This window comes from Tyto alba, unplaced genomic scaffold (genome assembly GCF_018691265.1).
Source record: "Tyto alba isolate M040663 unplaced genomic scaffold, T.alba_DEE_v4.0 Super-Scaffold_12, whole genome shotgun sequence".
Lineage (NCBI taxonomy): Eukaryota > Metazoa > Chordata > Aves > Strigiformes > Tytonidae > Tyto > Tyto alba.
In genome coordinates, this window is record NW_024881274.1 from 1,878,078 (window position 1) to 1,896,106 (window position 18,029).

The 18,029-nt window shown below is 43.3% G+C and overlaps 1 protein-coding gene across 1 annotated transcript in view; it reads left to right on the forward strand.

Annotated features, from left to right (window-relative positions):
* Positions 1-18,029, forward strand: part of MYO1D (myosin ID) — a 164,343-nt gene that overhangs the window by 92,806 nt on the left and 53,508 nt on the right. Inside the window, exons 20-21 of the mRNA XM_042787118.1 lie at positions 4,098-4,211; positions 10,193-10,347. Of these exons, the coding sequence (XP_042643052.1) occupies positions 4,098-4,211; positions 10,193-10,347 (269 nt within the window). The remainder of the gene's footprint in view (positions 1-4,097; positions 4,212-10,192; positions 10,348-18,029) is intronic.

Consider the following 18,029-nt stretch of genomic DNA (forward strand, 5'->3'; position numbering starts at 1 on the left):
GATCGTGGCAGCGACCGGGTGGTTGTTGTCAGACTCGTCAAAAAAATTCCAAATAAATCAAAAAGACGTGTTTGGGAACCCTGGCACGCAGCGTCAGATCTGAGGTCTGTGTGGGGCAGGTCACAGCCTAACAGAGTGGAGAAGCCTTTGCTGAAACTCCCAAGCCATGGAGCGTGGGGTGCCGTAAGCTGCGCAGCCAAATTACAGTTTGAGGAGCCTGTGCTACTCCGCTCAAACAACTCAGTGTGTAGCACCAGACACTCCTAACCTACTTTCTCTGGGCCATTCAGTGTTTCATAGCCTTTCTTTTTTTTTCTCCCATTCATCTGCTTCCTAAAATAATCCCAATTATTCATCATCTCTTCCTGTGAGATTTTCCAGGCCCTCAATCATGTTCTTTACCTTCTCTGACCCATTAGAGTCTCCTTCATAGTCACCATTCTGGTGCCTCACACACTATCCCAAGTAAGACCGTGGCACCCAGGACATCATTCCCATGCTAGTCTTTACCACATGCTAATGCCTTGCTTGTTTTCAGCTGCCTCACATGTTTGTGCCAAGATCTATCCAGAGCTGTCTAAAATCATCTTCAGTTACTTTTTCTGAGCTGGTGCTGTTAATTTAAAGCTGTCATATAGCTCTCCAATTTGCATTTTTTGCCTTTATCTGCTCTGAACTTTGTCACTCTGCTGCCTATTGACTGAGAATATTTAAGTTCTCCAGTTGTCTCCTGACTTCACCTAGGAAAATCCTATTTATGTTCATCCGCCTCATCATGTCTTACCCTTGTCTACCCTTCTCAGTTGATTAATAAATGTCCCTGTGACTGTGATACACCGATGACTCCAGTTTTGCCTTAGTGAAAAATAATTTCTACTTTCTGTCCTACTTTCTCACTTACTTTTGACAAAACTTTGCATTTTGCCTTGTGATCCGGTCGGTCTCTTGGGGCATCTGAAAGGCTAGATGGCGTCAAATGTTCTCCTTTGGTGTAGTATTTCCTGGACAAATTAATTGCAATGTTAGTGAGATGTGTGTTTCCTCTGTGAAAACCCCACTTGCTGGAGCCTGTTACCAGCAGCCTAGAAGAATATTTGTGATGAGTTGCGGTGGGATGGGGAGAATTGAAATGATCTGTGTTGAGAAAGAAGATACAAACAAAAGTCGTGATCCCAGGGTATGAAACGCTTCTCTGGAGAGATTATAATTTTGTTTCCTGCTGTAACATGATCCTCCCACTTCTGTTTTTGTAAACAATCACACTAATTCCATAAGGTGTGGGATGTGGTTCGTTAGCTTCAGTCTTCCTGGATCTTCCCCAGATCAGATGTTGTTGTGAAGGTACAACATTTAGTATCTTGTACCCTTTGAATGAGTACATTTTTAGTAAACAGTTGCATATTTTTACAGTCATTTTCCAGAGGTGCTTGTGTGGCATTTGGCAGCAGTTTTGGTGATACAATTTGTCTGGTACTGGAGGGATGCTGTTGCTGGAAACATGATTGGTAGCCAAAAATAGACATGAATCCAGAACATCAGAATACCTAGAATTAAGGGAAATTATGTCATTATATGACCACTATACGTGTCTTGCTGCTGGGCCATGTCATTACTTTGCATCATTATCTGGTGCTTAATCTGTTCTTCCATTGCTCTTACTACACAGAAACTGGGTGTATGAACTGCAACAAAATACTGGGACGTGGGGCTGTGCACTTGGCTATTTTCAGTGGTACTTGCTGAGGGGTTCACATATTGCTGTCTTCCAACAGTTAATTTTTACCTTATTAGAACTGTTAAGCATAATTGCTTTTTTAAAAATAAATTTTAAAATGTTAGGGTTGATCCACACAAAAGACACAAGTACACTGCCAGACTGAACTTATTTTCCCCATACAGTGAGTGCCTGGTTATGCAAGCAGTATCCCAGGTGAGTAGTATTTTGAGTTCAAATTAACGTGAACCAACTTCCTGAGTATGCCTAAAATTATTCCGTGAGGGTTGGGACATATATATACAAATAATCTCTGCTGCTGTTGACCGCCAGTGAGATTACAGGTGATAATATAGTGGTTTGCCTCAGCAGGTAACTAATGGTTCTTCACTGAATTATAGCGTGTATCTATAATTGGTCTTAAATTTACAACCATAGAGCCCCGTGGCAACATTAAGATATTAAGATATTCATTTTTCCCAGTGGTGACACTCAGCTGTGTTTGCGGAACTACTAGAAACTGCCAGAATATTTCAGATACTGTGAAGTCTTTTTTCGTGGTATCTTATGGGCTGATGAAATCACAGAATGATTTAGGTGGGAAGGGACCTCTGGAGGTCTGTGGTCCAACCTCCTGCTCTGAGCAGGGCTGACTTCAGAGTTAGATGAGGTTGCAGGGGCTCTGAGTCAGCCGAATTCTGAAAAGCCCCGAGGATGAAGGTTACACAGCTCTGAGCCCTGTCCCAGGACTGCCACCCTCCTGGGGGGATTTTTTTCCCTTATGTCCAGTTGAACTTTTCTGCTGCTGTTGCACCTTCTGTCCGTTGCCTCTTGTCCTTTTGCTGTACTTCTCCAGGAAGCCTAGCTTCATCTCCTCTGTACCCTACCTTTGTCAGAGGGTACAGTCATTTGAAGATTAAAACACCTTTGCCTCTTTTCGGAAGCCAATATTAAAGTTGCTTGAAGTGCACTATGATTTTCTTAGTAGTAAGTACCTTATAGGAGTGGAGTGGAAGTCAGGAGACCAGAGTCCGGATTCAAAATAAGCTGAGAATGGCACAAGCATTTAACAAAACCCAAATCAACTAAAAATCTCACTCAGTGTCAGTTAACCTCAGAGGTGCACAGATGCCTCTGGGTGCGTGCTTGTTTGATCAGGAAGTTTGCAGGATGCTGTAGCTCTGCTCTTTGTGTTCCCAGAGTAGCCCTAGGCAGCGTAGCTGGGCAGCGAGATCCTGTTTAAAGAATTTCCTTTGAGGAGCTTGAGACCACTGGTGATTCTTAGACCTCCTTGCCTTGTGTCCTTAACAGAACAAAAAGTCAAATTAAACAGGTTGAGCAATGTCCACCTCTATAGAAAAATCTGCCATACTCGCAGTGCGGGTCTGGCACAGCTGAACTGAGCTCATAGCTTGCTGCTGCTCAACAGGACCATCCTGTTTGCTCCCCCTGTTTATCACTACCCAGGGCCTCACCCTCTTTCCCTTGCAGTGGCTCTGGTGCTCATTGTGCCCTTCCCTTGCTAAATTCACAAAAAGGTCACATTTTTGTCAGGTTAGTGGATGGATGGGGCTGATGAGCCCCAGAACTAACACAGAATATGGGGTTAGGACCTCCTGGAAGAGACAACAGGACGTTGTCCTCAGTGATAGTGAGCCTGTAGATGAGACTGGTTGTGCTCTGGCTCTGCCCCTCTTGCTTAGGAAGGGAGAGGGTTGTGTTCAATACCCCTTGCAGCCTGAGGGCACCCCAGCTTGGGTCTTCTGCCTGCCAAGAATTAACCTTGCTTTCCTCCCACCAGCTGGTTGCCTAAGTCCCTGCACACAGGCTTGGCTCACCCGGGCCCCTTCTGGCCCATTCAGTCTCTTTTTCCTCCTTGCAGAACTGGCACAAATTCAGCAAAACCGGTGGAGCGTGCCCGTACTCAGCTAACACACCCACTATCGGGCAGGGGAGGGGTGGTTGTCCAGGTTTGCTCCTTCGTGGGCAAGTTGCTTACCTGTGTCCAAGGCCCGGGTGTTTCAGAAGAGGGAGATGGGACCTGTTCAAAGTTAGGGTGGTCCAAAGCATCTGCTTTCAAATGCCTCGGATCTGGACTGTCACAGACCTTGGTGGCACCCTGTTCAGCTCTGCGGGGCGGGTATTCTGCACCATGCTTTTCCAGCCCTGCTGGAAAACTCTGGGGATGCTGCTTGTCCAAGATGCTGTGGATTTCTGTTTGTGAAATGGGATTATGGGGTCCATCTTCCCTTGTCACTGTTTTCAAGATCTGTGAAGAAAACCTCTTTAAGAGCTACGTGAGCTTTGCGTGTTTACTGCTGCAAAGTTTTATTTTGCATGTTCTTGCAGTGATGAGTGGAACTGAAAAATTTCTTCTTTACAGGTCAATCGCTTTAATAAGGTGGAGGACAGAGCAATCTTCATTACTGATCGACACCTTTATAAGATGGACCCTATGAAGCAGTACAAAGTGATGAAGACCATCCCCCTCTATAATGTAAGTAGAAGGACTGGGGAATTTCATCTCAAGCTCTCTTAATCATGGGCAATGCGTCTACTATTTAGCTTTATTTTCATATTCATAAAATGGAAAAAGACCTTGGTTTACAATTTTTCATATATTTAATGTCTTTAAAACAGTTACAGTGCAATTATCTACAGCACTGGTGCATCGTGTGTTTTTAATTTCAGTGCATAAAATAAAAGCTAAAACCCAAACTGCTTATCACACTCTCTTCTGCTCATTCTTCTATTTTGTTTTTTATCTTCTGTGTGCTGCAGGATCCTAGCCCCATAAGGGGGTTAGCATTTCACAGCAGCTTATGACACAATTTCTGTGTCTCTGGGGGTTTGTTTGATCCTTCGTGTCGTGTTTGAAATTTTTTTTTTATATTTGTTCATGTTTAATGTAAATCTTATCAAAGCTAAATTCAGAATTATAGTGAGGTATCTGGCCTTCAGGGTAGCAGAGTTTAGCTGCCAGTGACAAAGCAGCAGATTATCACTGGTATGAAGGGGGATGGGGAAAAACCTCATCGTAGCTCTTCAGCATCCTTGAGTGTGGATTCAACTACTTGTTTGTTTTTCTCAGCCTGAGGTAACACTACTACAGTTATCTTAAACCTACAGAACTTGGCTGGGTTGCTTGGAAATGTCGTACACAGATGTGTTGGGACATTTGCATTTGGAGAAATAATAAATCCGGTGTTCCCATATTGCTAAAAGAGCAGAGTTGGGATTAGGTTAACAGTAAAATCTAATCTGCAAATATGGAGTGAATGATTAGTTCAGACTGCATCTGTAATGTTGGTTTTATAGGTCCTCTTCTGACCTCCTTGCTGGTCATCCACCTAAGCTGTGCACCGACCACCCCCGCAGTGTCTGTGCGTGGAGTAACGTGCTTGTACCCTAGCAAGAGCATCCGCTGTAGCAAAGCAGTGTCTCTTGTTTTGAAAAGACATTACTGCCAGGGAGTTAGCAGCTGCAGGTCATTTTCCTCAATTGATGTTCCGTTCTACTGACATTATCTCTTAATTGTGCAAAATGAAATTGTCAGCAGATTATGCTGCTAAATGGCTGACTCTTGTTTGTGCAAGCCAAATTGTTCAAATACATAAAGACTCTAAGCAGAGTGTTTTTCCTGTACAAATGTGTTTTTTTGTGAAGTGTCAAGGTGAGCTAAGGTAGAATTTTCTCCGTCACAATTTCTCACTATTAGTTTTCTGCACTCATACCTTATACCAAGTGACTAGGCCACTGCAATTCACTTACTGCATTAGTAATTGTAAGTAAATCTGAATTTATCACAGCTTTAGAAAAATGTCTGCTTTACCTGTATGTCTGATGGGTTTAAATGTGGAGCTTGTATATTTACATAACATAACATTTATTTACATAACGGAGTCACTGTTGGTAGTCTGAATGTTTTCCTCTGAAATCCTTGAGGCTTAAAGCTTGACAGGTGGGTCTGTGCAAACCTCATGAAGTTCAACAAGGCCAAGTGCAAGGTCCTGCCCGTGGGTCGGGGCAATCCCCAGCACAGACCCAGGCTGGGCGAGGGGCGGCTGGAGAGCAGCCCCAAGGAGAGGGACTGGGGGGTTGGTGGGGGGAAAACTGCCTGTGAGCCAGCACCGTGTGCTCACAGCCCAGAACCCACCCGTGCCCTGGGCTGCAGCCAGAGCAGGGGGGGCAGCAGGGCCAGGGAGGGGATTCTCCCCCTCTGCTCTGCTCTGGGGAGACCCCCCTGCAGTGCTGGGGCCAGCTCGGGGGCCCCCAACAGCAGAAGGACCCGGAGCTGCTCGAGCGGGGCCAGAGGAGGCCACGGAGATGCTGGGGGGGCTGGAGCAGCTCCCCTGGGGGGCCGGGCTGAGAGAGTTGGGGGGGTTCAGCCTGGAGAAGAGAAGGCTCCGGGGGGACCTTCGAGCGGCCTCCCAGGGCTTAAAGGGGGGACAGGGAAGGTGGGGAGGGACTCTGGATCAGGGGGTGCAGGGACAGGATGAGAGGTGATGGTTTTAAAGAGGGCAGATTTAGAAGAGATCCAAGGCAGAAATTGTTCCCTGTGCGGGGGGTGAGGCGCTGGCCCAGGGTGCCCAGAGCAGCTGTGGCTGCCCCCTCCCTGGAAGGGTTCAGGGCCAGGTTGGACGGGGCTGGGAGCCCCCTGGGCTGGGGGAAGGGGGCCCTGCCCGGGGTGGGGTGAGGTTGGAACTAGATGATCTTTAAGGTCCCTTCCAACCCAAACCATTCTATGACTGTATGATTAATGACTTAAAAATTAAAGGAGGTGAGCAAGTTGGATACAATTTGTAAGTTGCCTATAGAATATCTGTTACATTGAAATGTTAGTAGTTACTGTTTTTTCACAAAACACAGATGTCTAAAATAGAGTATCCATTCATACAGAGCGCTGTAGCACAAACTGTATGTTGGCTGACTGCTCTGCATTTCCTCTGGCACCAAAACAGTTAGTGGTCTCTACATGTAGGTCTCTTGTTCTTTGAATACTTAAATTTCCATAGGTATTAATCATCTTTATTTGTAGATCTGTGATTATTCCCTTTAACAACCTACCACAAGGCTTCTTGTCCGAACAGTTTCTTTGACCTGAGCAACTGTGAAGGGGTCCTGGAGTGCTTTGCACGGGAAGGATGGGTCCGACAGACCCTTCACTGACTCATACAGGTGGCAGAATAATATCCCACAGTGGCAATTTGACAAAAGCTATCTTTGGTAAATGTTGTAGTAATAAATTTACTGCTCTGTTGGCCGCAGCCTCTCCTCTTCCCTTCAGCACTGTGGTCCTGGGGAACGGTAGAAAATCAGCCCGTACACGTGGGGATTGCATCGTGGTGCTAGGGCATGCTCACTAGTCCTGCTGGCTTCCCGCTGACCCCTCTGCGCCACAGCAAGAGGGGAGGAGGAGAGAGTTTGGGAATGGTTTTGGTGCATATAAAGCACAGGAAATACTGGTATCTCTATTGCCAGGACTTTGTATACTGAACTCCTGTTAATGGTTAACGCCGTAATGCAGTTGTTTTTTCCTTTTGTAGTTCTGTTTTATATTTGTTACTAAATGATCTGAATACATGTTGTCTTTCACATTGTGAGCTGCCTTGCATCTCTCATTTTTCTGCCCAATCCCTTCTTGCATGGAAACCCTTTCGCTGTGTACAGGGGGGTGGTGTAAGTAGCCAGTTAGTGATACAGAGACTCCTTCCCTTTCGGGAAAACAATTGTTTGAACTAATAGGAAGATTTTTAAGAAGCAAATGGATAATAATTGCTCCGGTCTTGGTGTATACCCCTGTATCAGATGTCCTACTAGAAGGATGCATGTTCACTGGGGAAGATGGATTGCCCTCCCGATATGGAAAGGTGAACCCAGCTGAAATTCGTCTGTCTGCTTGTTAGCTGTGCTGCTGGCTGTCAGCATTTCGAAAGCACCCTGTCAACACGGCAGCATCCTCAGGGATGGTGTTTCCATGGAAATATCATTGGAGACAGTCAGCTGATGTCTGTTACGACCATAAACTTGGTTTTGGCTGAAGAAATCGCGCTACAGTTCCCCATCTTCTTTAACTATGTTTACATGTAAATGGTTTAAGTGCAGCCCGTAGCGCGTGCCTGCTCGGGTCCCAGGCTCTGCATTCTGCTATTTTGTGTTCTGTGTGAGGAATTTGTAATTTTGTGCAAATGATGACAAAGCAATAGCTTTCTTTTCAACCCTGACTATTTCACTGGATTGAGATGCTACTTTGGGGGATTTTCTGTGTGCAAGCGTTCTGGCAGTTGCCTCAGAAGTACCAATATACAAGTATCTTTTTGTTCTTTCCTGGAGAGAAAATAAACAGATATTGGCAGAAAGGAATTAAAAGGTGACTGAGCAGCAGAAAGGATCTTGCAACTACCTTTCTCAGTACAGTGGTGAATACAATAAAGGATGTTCTGGGGATGCTGAGAATTTTTTCCCGATCTTCAAGAAGAGCTGATATTAGTGTTTGTAAATACTGAGATAAGCACCTTCTCTGAAATTATTTCTTTTGTGCTGTATTTATTTGTTCAGACAGTCTTATGGGGAGGGGTGAAATCAGAAAATTTTGAAGGGCTCTTGGACCTCTAACATGGTTCTGTTGAATAATTAATGTTTAAATAGGATTTTCAAATCCAGAGATTTCAACTTGTTCATCTTTCACACTCAGTGCACATTTAAAACCTTGATGGCAGTAGTCCCTGTGGTGCTATTGTGCTCACAGGATGTTATTTAAGCATGCAAATTAATTTTAAGGGACACTATAAACCCAGGCAGCTGTTAATGTCTGTGCATGAAGTGTAGCTTGTTTTTAAAGTATTTCATAACCTCAAAATAGCATGAACAGTAGAGAATAAACTCCACCTGTGTTGGGTGTATTATGCAACTGGTAGCAGGAGGTCTCAGATAAGTTTTTAAAATACCAGCAGCTACTGTAGTTCAGACAGACTCTTGTACTGTGATAATAAACCAACAAACTGTTGTTGTGAGTGATTCTAAACTTGTGTAGTGTTTCATCCAGAAAATAGGGCATACACCGCACCGCTGCATGTTGGTTGTGGCGTGCTCTGCTGGGACGATGCTGCTGTCTGGTGTGTGTTAGACATCCAGAGCTGGAACAGGTTTCTTGGAAATAATACGTTGCGACTGCTAAACCAAACACAAGGATCCAGACCGTTTCTGAATATGATTCATGCTTCTGAAAGGAGTGAGTTGTCTCCAGCTCGATTTGTGCTAATACCCTTTCCCACACAGGCAGTGGGGTTACATAGAAGGGATTTTTCTTTAAGAAGGAAATAATGAGACTTTCATTTCCACAAAATGGTGTATTGGTGCTTCTCACTTTTAGGAGAATGTGGCTTCTCTCTCCAAACCTCTGGATGACTCAAAGGAGTCATGTAGTTGGTTAGTGGACAGAGGAGGTCTGCTGTATTCTCCCTCTGTACTCTGCATTCTTTTGCCTTTCTCTTTTTGTTTGTTTGGGTTTTTTCTTTTTTTAGCACCAGTTTGTTAAATGTTCTCGCCTCTTGATGTTCTTTTTGCAGTCCTTATATTTTGTTTCCCCAGCACAGATTAATTTTTTGCTTTTTCTGATCTTCATCTGAATAGCCTGTGTACCCAGATGGCCACTCCTAAAAATTCCCCAGTTTTGCTTTGTGAGATGATGAGGACAAAACCTTTTAATGTGTTAAGTGGCAGTTACTTAACAGATAAAAAAAAAAAAAAAAAAAAAAACAGAAACAAAAACAAAATGGAAGAAAGCAAAAACCCCACACCTTTTTGTTTTGTCAGAACAGCAAGACCTTAATCCATGCCTAAATACTGGAATCATCACAGCTTTGCAGGGTTTGCAACATACAGTCTTCATCAAGATGTTTAGGCATTCAGTAAACTTAATTCTTATGTTATCTGCATATCATTGTGTTCCCAGCATTGTGTATGGGAATTTGAAGATGGTTGTTGGCCAGACTCATGATTCTTGTTGGTTTCCTTTGAAAAGAAAAATAAAAAAAAGAGCAGGCTTGTGGCTCTGCCACTGAATGATGCGCTGTCATCCAGTGTGAGATTTTGGGGGAAGAAAACTTCAGCTGCTGGGAATCCTCCTGGTGCCCTCGTCGGTGGGTGGGGAATGGTACTGGATAGGCAGAGGGGCACTACCGTAACACGGGACAGTGCCGCTCCTGGCAAGAGTTGCTCAGAGTGAGCCCAGGCTAGACAGTAACATTTCCTTGCACCTTTGAGACTGTTGACTTGCAAAAACCCTCTGTTCTTCCACCTTGACTTTTGCAGCTTGTGGGAGGAGTACTGGGGACCTGCACACCACCACCCCCCTCAGCGCTCTGGTAGAGGTGGAAGTTGAGAGCGAGCGTGGCATGCGGGAGGGGAAAGACCTAGCCTGGCAAGTAGCAAAGATATATCAATGTATCTAACATTGTTCTTGCTTTCCCTTCACAGTTGATAGGATTGAGTGTCTCCAATGGAAAGGACCAGCTCGTGGTCTTCCACACGAAAGACAACAGGGATCTCATTGTCTGTCTCTTCAGTAAAGAGCCCTCCAATGACAGCAGGATTGGAGAGCTGGTGGGAGTCCTGGCAAGCCACTTCAAGAGGTCAGTCTCGGGAAAGGATTTTGTTGAAAACTCAGTCTAGTGTGCCAAATCAGAAACTTGCCCTGAAGTCATTCTGATGTCAGTCTGGAGTTTTGTCCGTGTCATTTCACGGTACTACTAGGGTACCAGAGCAACGCTTTTTCCTTGCATTTTTGGGACATACCTTTCAGCTACCACACTTGGCTTGCACCTTCTAACTTCCCTGTTTCTGTTTGTTACAGCATAGTTGTTTGGGGACAAATACCACTGAATATGCATTTCAGGTGTGTCAAAATGTGTCCTGAATGCTTCTTACAGAGAAGTTCGTAACACATAAAATTAAGATACAGTTACTCATTTCTCAGATTGCTCCCCCTGCCTCTGGTATCAGTAGATGATTTATTGCTTGAGCTGCAGAATGCCATCTCTGTGTCCTGAAAACTGTCTCTCTTGTAAATCAATGTGCAAAAGCTGTTTTATTGGTGAACTGAACACTTAAGTGGTTATCGTGTGTTAAGCTGCTTGTAGCTACAGCTGAACTAGCAATAATCACCGTTACACCATAGAGCACGTTCAGGAGTGTGCAGACAAGCATCACAGCAGTGACTGCATTGCAGGCAATCACATAAAAGTAACTCTGTAGAGAAATGATGTGTGGAATGAACAGACCTTCAGAGTTGTTCCTTGCTCCTCCAGAACAGGCTCTTTATGAGGACTGATGTTGAAAAGCGTTGGCTTTTGCAGCTCACAATATCATGCTCCATTTATGACCCATGAGAAGGAGTCTTTATAGGTAAATATTCATACAGAGCCACGAGTGGCAGGACAATGGGAGTGAATTTAGGTTACCTTAGGTCGTTTTTTTCATCAGTTCAAGAAGATCGTGCTGGTTTAGCCACTTCTCACCATGACAGTGTAAAGTTCAGTGCTGCCTGGACTGTTGGAGGTAGGTGCTAAATTCATTTGAAATTAATTCTCAGCATCGGCATAACTTCTTTTGAGAATTTTGGTGCTGAAAAGCAACTGAAAACCTTCACTGTTTTTGCATTTACCTAAATATAGTTTAATTTCAAAGGTAGCTCCTCTTGAAAGCTCAGGAGATTATGGGTATTGTAAAGCAACACACTTCATTTCAGGAATCCTGTGAAGTAGCTGGAGTTCTTTCATGTCTGGCATGTTTTGAACACAGGTGACATCTTCAGATCGCTGATGCTCCTCAGTGCCTTAACAAGTCTCTAATGTTGGGAAGAGCTGTGAAACTGTTGAGTACGCTCCAGGTCCTGTATGTTCAGTGTTCAGATTGCCCTGGTTTGCTGTTCCTTTTGCTCAGATGTTACTACAAAATACCCAGCCTTTTTGTCACATAGCCGGTATAGCTCAGTGGGAGACACATGTTCTTCATTTTTAAGAAAGTATGTTGTACATCCATCAGTCTAAAATATTGTGCCTTTCATATAAGGGTATAGACTATTGATTTTTAATTTCTTATACGGATTTAACAATGACATTTTTATCTTTAAAAAGAATTAGTTTTTATCTAATTGCTGTCTGTAGTAAAATTGACAATTAAATACTCTTATATGCTGTTTAATCTTCACTTAATACAATATTAGCATTTTTTTACTGCTTCAAATGGCAAATCTCAGCACAGCTGGTTAAATGAGAGAGCTGGTCTAAAAGCCCCTTTCTCTCCAACATCTAAGAAAAGTTACTGGTTTAACGATAATGTATAGGAACAGCTCATGTTTAATTTTCCAAATATCCAAATGTCATGGTCTCCCACTTCAAAGCAATATCGGTAAATCAAAATAAAAGGAAATACTCTTGTTTTCAGCCACTTTCCATTTTCTGAGAGTAAAAAAATCCTGTCAGTGAACGGGATTAGCCGACCCCTTGCTTGAGAGGCACTTTGGGAATTCCTCATTAAACGGGATTAGCTGAAAGTCACGGTGTGCCTCATGGCAAGTGTCAGGTTTCTCTGTCCTGCCTGTCAGAAGGTGATTGCTGTGAAAAGAAAGTGGATCCAGCAGTAAAATCTTGAGCCTGAAAGTTCAATCGCCGGGTGACCCTGGAATGGGACTTGGGAGCCGTGCCCCACCTGGGCCGTGGGGAGCTCCTTGGGTTACAGGCGGGTCTCACGTAAGGTCCCCTCTGAACACACAAAGTGATTTCCAGCCGTCTCGATACCAGTCCTGAAACCCCTGTTACGAGGTTTGAGCAAGGGTAAGGTTGCACAGCTACCCTTGGCTATGTGTAGCGTAGTAGGTAATGATACTTAAATACTTGTGTAATAAAGTCACGTAACATTCTATGCCATTCTGCATTAGAGTGTAAGAAAGATGAGGAGGAGGTTGGTGGGGACATCTGTGCTGAGGATGCCTGAACCCCCTAATGCAGATGCTTTGTTTCAGTTTTTATTATTTTTCCAAACTCTCTGAACTGGGAACTTCAATGCTGATACATCTCTTGCATGGGAAATTTTGGAAATTTTCAGCAAGAAATAGACTATTTTAGAAAAAGTCTAGAGGTAATGTCTTCAGATACTGTATTCTGGCAGCTGCTTTTGGAGAAGTTACACTGTTCCTGTTCTTAGGCATAAAGGCTTCAAATTTGGGAACACACTGCCCCAAGTTCACATCTTTGCCCTCTGCCCATGAAAATCTCTGAAACTGCATCTTTTAAAAATTATTGCTAGAGGAGTTTTCTTACTTTCATGTTGTGGTCACAAAACAGTATTTATATGGCATAAAGCTAACATGATGCTTCTATGAGCTGTAAAATGTTGGAGCAGCAATTCTTCTGGTCAAGACAGTGAATTGTATATAGTCAAGTTAACGGATATTTGAGTCATACTTCTAATATATCAGCTAGATTTTCTTTTTTTTTTTTTTTTTTAACAATACAGTTATTTAGGTAACTGAATTCCCAACAGAGGTGATGGGGAAGCTGGCTGAGATGCTGATGTAATGGCCACAGTAAGTTCATGCCTGCCTGCAGAACAGTGTGTAGACGTGCCCATGACCTTGCGTTCGGTGTTTTCCTTGCTGTTCTCTGGCTGTGGCTAGCTCAGGGCCCTTGTGCGTGCCAGGTGGGAAGAGCTGTGGTTAAGCAGAGTGCATGAAATAGCTGGAAAAATCCTCTAGCAGCTCATGATTATTGTTGGTTTCCTTTGAAAAGAAAAAAAAAAAAGCAGGCCTGTGGCTCTGTCACTGAGCGATGCAGAGTCATCAGCGTGTTGGGTAGTCCCTTGTAGGAGCAAGCGTGTGAAATGTGGATGATGGGACTCCTCTTACTCTGCTTGGCAGGAAGAAAAGATGCTCTGAGGTGACGAGGGTAGCACATTGCTCTCATCGTTGGCTTGCCAAGCCACTTGCTTACAGGGCAGGGGAAACAGCTCTCAGAAGCTGTGGATGTGGCCGGTGTCCCTTCAAGTGTTGGAGCCCACGCTCAGGGGAAAGGGACCTGAGTAGTGATGGTGGATGTAAAAGGGGAAGGTTATCAGCCAGGAAAGGACTTACCCCTTCCATCTTTTACACCCACATTGCTTCATGGTCCTTAAGCCTCTAGAAGACGTCTCGATGATCAGTCCAACAGTTTGAGGACTCTTTCTAGATGTACTTTGGAGCTGTACTGCACCAGAGAAGACCTGATCGTAGCCGGTTTCCAAAGCACTAATTGCTTTTACTCTCATCCTCTTGTGACTCTCGCACTGCCTGTGCCCCCTCCCGTGTCTGGTCCTCCCTGCAGCGTGGAAGTGTCGTGATCTGAACACGGGGCATTGTAGAGGCGGCTCAGATGTCACCACCAAAGGTAACAGAGACCCACCCTTTGTTCCCAAGCACCGCTTCATTCTGCAGCGCACCCTAATTTAAAGAAATTTTTCTTTTGTCTGTGTTAAAACACAAACTGTATTTTCAGTCTGATTTACCCGCACAGTTCAGATCAATGTCTCTCAGTGGCCTGCTCTCGTCGATGCTTTCTGTTCTCCTAATCCCCGTATTGTCTGCAACCGCAGTCGCTGGTTTTCTTCCAGGATTGCTGAAGGGAAGGGGGAGTTAAGAACAGTAAAAAACAATCCCTGCAGAACTCCAGCAGAAAATCACTTGCCTAAGGATAATTTTGTATTTTCTATTGCGCTTTAAGACCTGTCAGCCAATTTTAATCATTAGTGGGCACTGGATTAATTTTCTTTAGTTCTGGATTCTTAAACTGGCATGCCTTAGAGCCAGTTGCATTGGCACTGCTACGTTATTGACGGAGCAGTAATTCATAAAAGTGGATCTCAAACTAATAGGATGGATGGTAGGCTCCATTAAAGCCTGCTACCCTGTTCTTATTCCATGCAGGGCTCTCTTTGGCATGGCACGAAGGTGTCTTCAGGAAGATTACGTTCCTCAGCTTTCCCTTTTACATGCCTTAAGTATTGTAATTTTGCTCCATCTGTGCATTTCATTACATTAGCTGAGATGGTAGCAATTGATTTGATTGGGGAAGTGGAGAGGTTTGGTTATTAGATTTAGTGTCATGTGCACGTGTATCGTCTCTTTGTAGTACAGGGGTGTGTGTATGTATAATTTATACATATCTATGTAAAAAATTGGGGGAAATACATGCATATAAATACATTTATATATATGAATATATGCAAAAATTTGAGAAAGTAGGTGTATATATTTATATAGGTATATATGTAAAATGCAGAAAGTATATGTATATGCACATCTATGTTTAAAAATTGGCGGGAAAAGCTGTACCATCAGCCTTTCAAAACAAACTGAAATAGAAACACGTTTGGTGTAAGGTGCACAGTTTGCCCAGGCTTCCACATTAGGCAAGATTTGCGTGGGGCAGCGCGTCCTTACGAAACGCCCCTTCCTTCGCCTGCCCTGGCAGTGCTGTGGCACACAGGGGATATATCTGGGATTAAAGCTTTATTCTGCTAAATACTATAAACAAACTGATCCTGGTCCAGAGAGTTCTCAGTTTAAGCAGGCTGGGGAGCCTGGAAGGGGGAGAAGTGGGGTTGCATTGCACGGGGGAGCGGAGGCTGCTCGCCCCTTGGTATGGCCACAGGAGACACCAGGGCTGAGCTTGGGGCTGGGGCATGCCCAGCCTAGGGGAGACTGCTTCAGGGCATTCAGAAAAGCCTTTCTTTGGAAAAAAAAGCACACTTCTGACTGCTTTCCTGGTATTCAAAGCTTTAGCCATAAATACTAGTTTCACTAGAATTGCTTAAAACTTTGGGTGAGTGCAGTATGCCCCTAATCTCCCTGAACAACACAAATCGAGTGTCAGAATCAAATTTAACCAGAATTGCAGGCAATTTGGGGAGATTAAATATATTTACTAGAAATAGAAGAACTCACAAATGTGTGTTCTGGTTTTTTGCTCTTTGCAGCAGTTCATGGTGTGGCAAACAAAGCTTCCTGCAAACACGTTTAAGTGAAAGATTTTAAAATTCGCTGTTATCTAAATAGTGGTGGTTAAGGTTGAGTTCCGAGAGTGCTGCCTACTGGGTGATCTTTGTTAATAGCATGAATGCTGAGATATTTGTCAGATAGATGGAAAGAAACACACTGTAAATACACATTTTCAATCCATTATGCAAGGGTGAGGACAAGCATTTTACACATTTTTGATGCTATTTGTAAAAAAAAAAAAAAAACAGAGGAGATTCAACATTATTTTTACTTGTTTAGGAGAAAATCTTCAGCTCAGTTACAAGCACGGTCTGGAATACAGATCATTAGATAGGAGTGCCCAATTTGATTAAAATCGATTCAATAGTTTTTTATTTTAATTTTTTCCACTGATATGAAGAATTGTACCTTGCAAGCTCAGGCCCAGGTATCATGCAAGAGGTTAAAAACGCTTCAATTTGTCTCGTAACAAAACTGTGCTGATTTTAATCAGTTTAAATTGTTCTTTGCTTTTAAAGCTGTTTACCTTTCTCTTGTAACAACCTTGATTAACTGCTGAGACTAATAGATTTAGATGTGAGTTAAAAGAGAAGCATCTTCTCTTTAGTCAGCACCAATCTGGGGGACACGATGGGGATTCACACTCGTGGTTTTTTGGGACAAAGGAAGGAGTCCCAACTGGTATTTGAAAACACAAGTGTGGTGGTGTGCTGCTCACAAAGCGACCTTACTCCAAGGAAATAACCATCTCATAAGGCAGAAAGCCTCCACACAAAGGAAGGGTGTTACAACCGCTGGTGTCAAATTAATCTGTCACTTAAGCTTTGTGAACGCTATGAAAATTATCCATTAACTGACAATGGGTGTCAGCAGCGCTGGCAGCCAGGCCGGTGATGAGTACTCTTTAACTGGAAGTTTCCATCGATGCTGGTGATTTCTTGTAGGCTAGATGAGATCAAAGATATTTTTTTCAGAAAAGCGGGCTGGAAACAAACTGCTTCTAAATTGCTGTTTAATACGATTTGTCCTTTGTCACCACTGCCAACTAACCCGTGTTTAGTTCTGATTCAGCCGTGCCAGTGGCTGACACCATTGTTAGTGGTGGCTGGAGCCTGACAAAGGACCAGACTTTATTCATATCAGACTCTTCCCTAACACTTCTTTCAGTGCTTAAGCTTTGTTTTTGTACAGAATTTCTCTTCATAATGAATTTATAGTAAAATTCTACTGTGTTTTGGGGGGAGCCCTAACCCACAGTTAGCTGTCAGCTTTTAAGCACCAGATACTCCCTCCTGCGAAAGGGTAGTGGCAAAGAGAAATAGAGTTTCCTTATTTAAAAAAAAAAAAAAAATAAATATATATATATATATATATATATATATAAAAACTGGAAAAATTGGCTTAATTCTCTTACCTTGTCTTAGTGACTTAAAAAAAAATTCTAAGACTTAGCAAAGATTTACCTTTAGCTAATTTATGATCTTTATAATCATCTCTGCTAATTCCTGTGTAGGTTTGTCAACCCCACAGTTGTAACTTGGGTTAAGAAATTGCAGTTTTCCTTCAGAAAATACGTTGTGTAGACTAAAGATTTGTTGCTTTCAGTGACTTCAGGACACCAAGAGATGGAATTACAGCACCCCAATGAAGCGCACTCTCTTCTTTAATTCTTTTATATTTTGGAAAAGGTTTCTGCAGCTGTTGATGCCACCGAGCTTTTCTAAACACTTGTCTTGCTAGAACAGAACTCATTAAGAACTCAGAAGAGGATTTTTTCCTTTCCTAAAACTCATCTTCCCAGTGCTGCTGCTGCAGCAGGGTTCATTCACTGTTTCTGATTCAGTGTCCTGAACTCCCTGGCCAGGGAAGCCTTCCCCATCTCACATTCTACAGAAAAAATAGCTTCTTGTAACATTTCTCAATATGTTCCTGGCATGGAAAAAAAGAGCGTAGTCTGCCACAGGCCTGGATTTGTTATATTGAGAGTAAAATGAGCTCGAGAGAGGGGCTTAGACTTTCAAGAGGCTGAGTTTAATTTTTGCAGCAAAACTGTGATTCCTTTATTTAAGTACTTGTCCTCTACATCTAAAAGTCAATTATTTTGTCCGATAATGTGAATAGTAGCAATTTATTATCTTTTATGGCCTTCCTTTGAGTACAAAGAGGTTTACTGGTCAGTTTTTCCTTCCCTAGCCTGCCCATGGCCTACTCCCATTGTCAACACAAATTCTATCTGAAATCTACTGGAAGGAGGACTCTGCTGTGGCTGAGACACATTCAAGT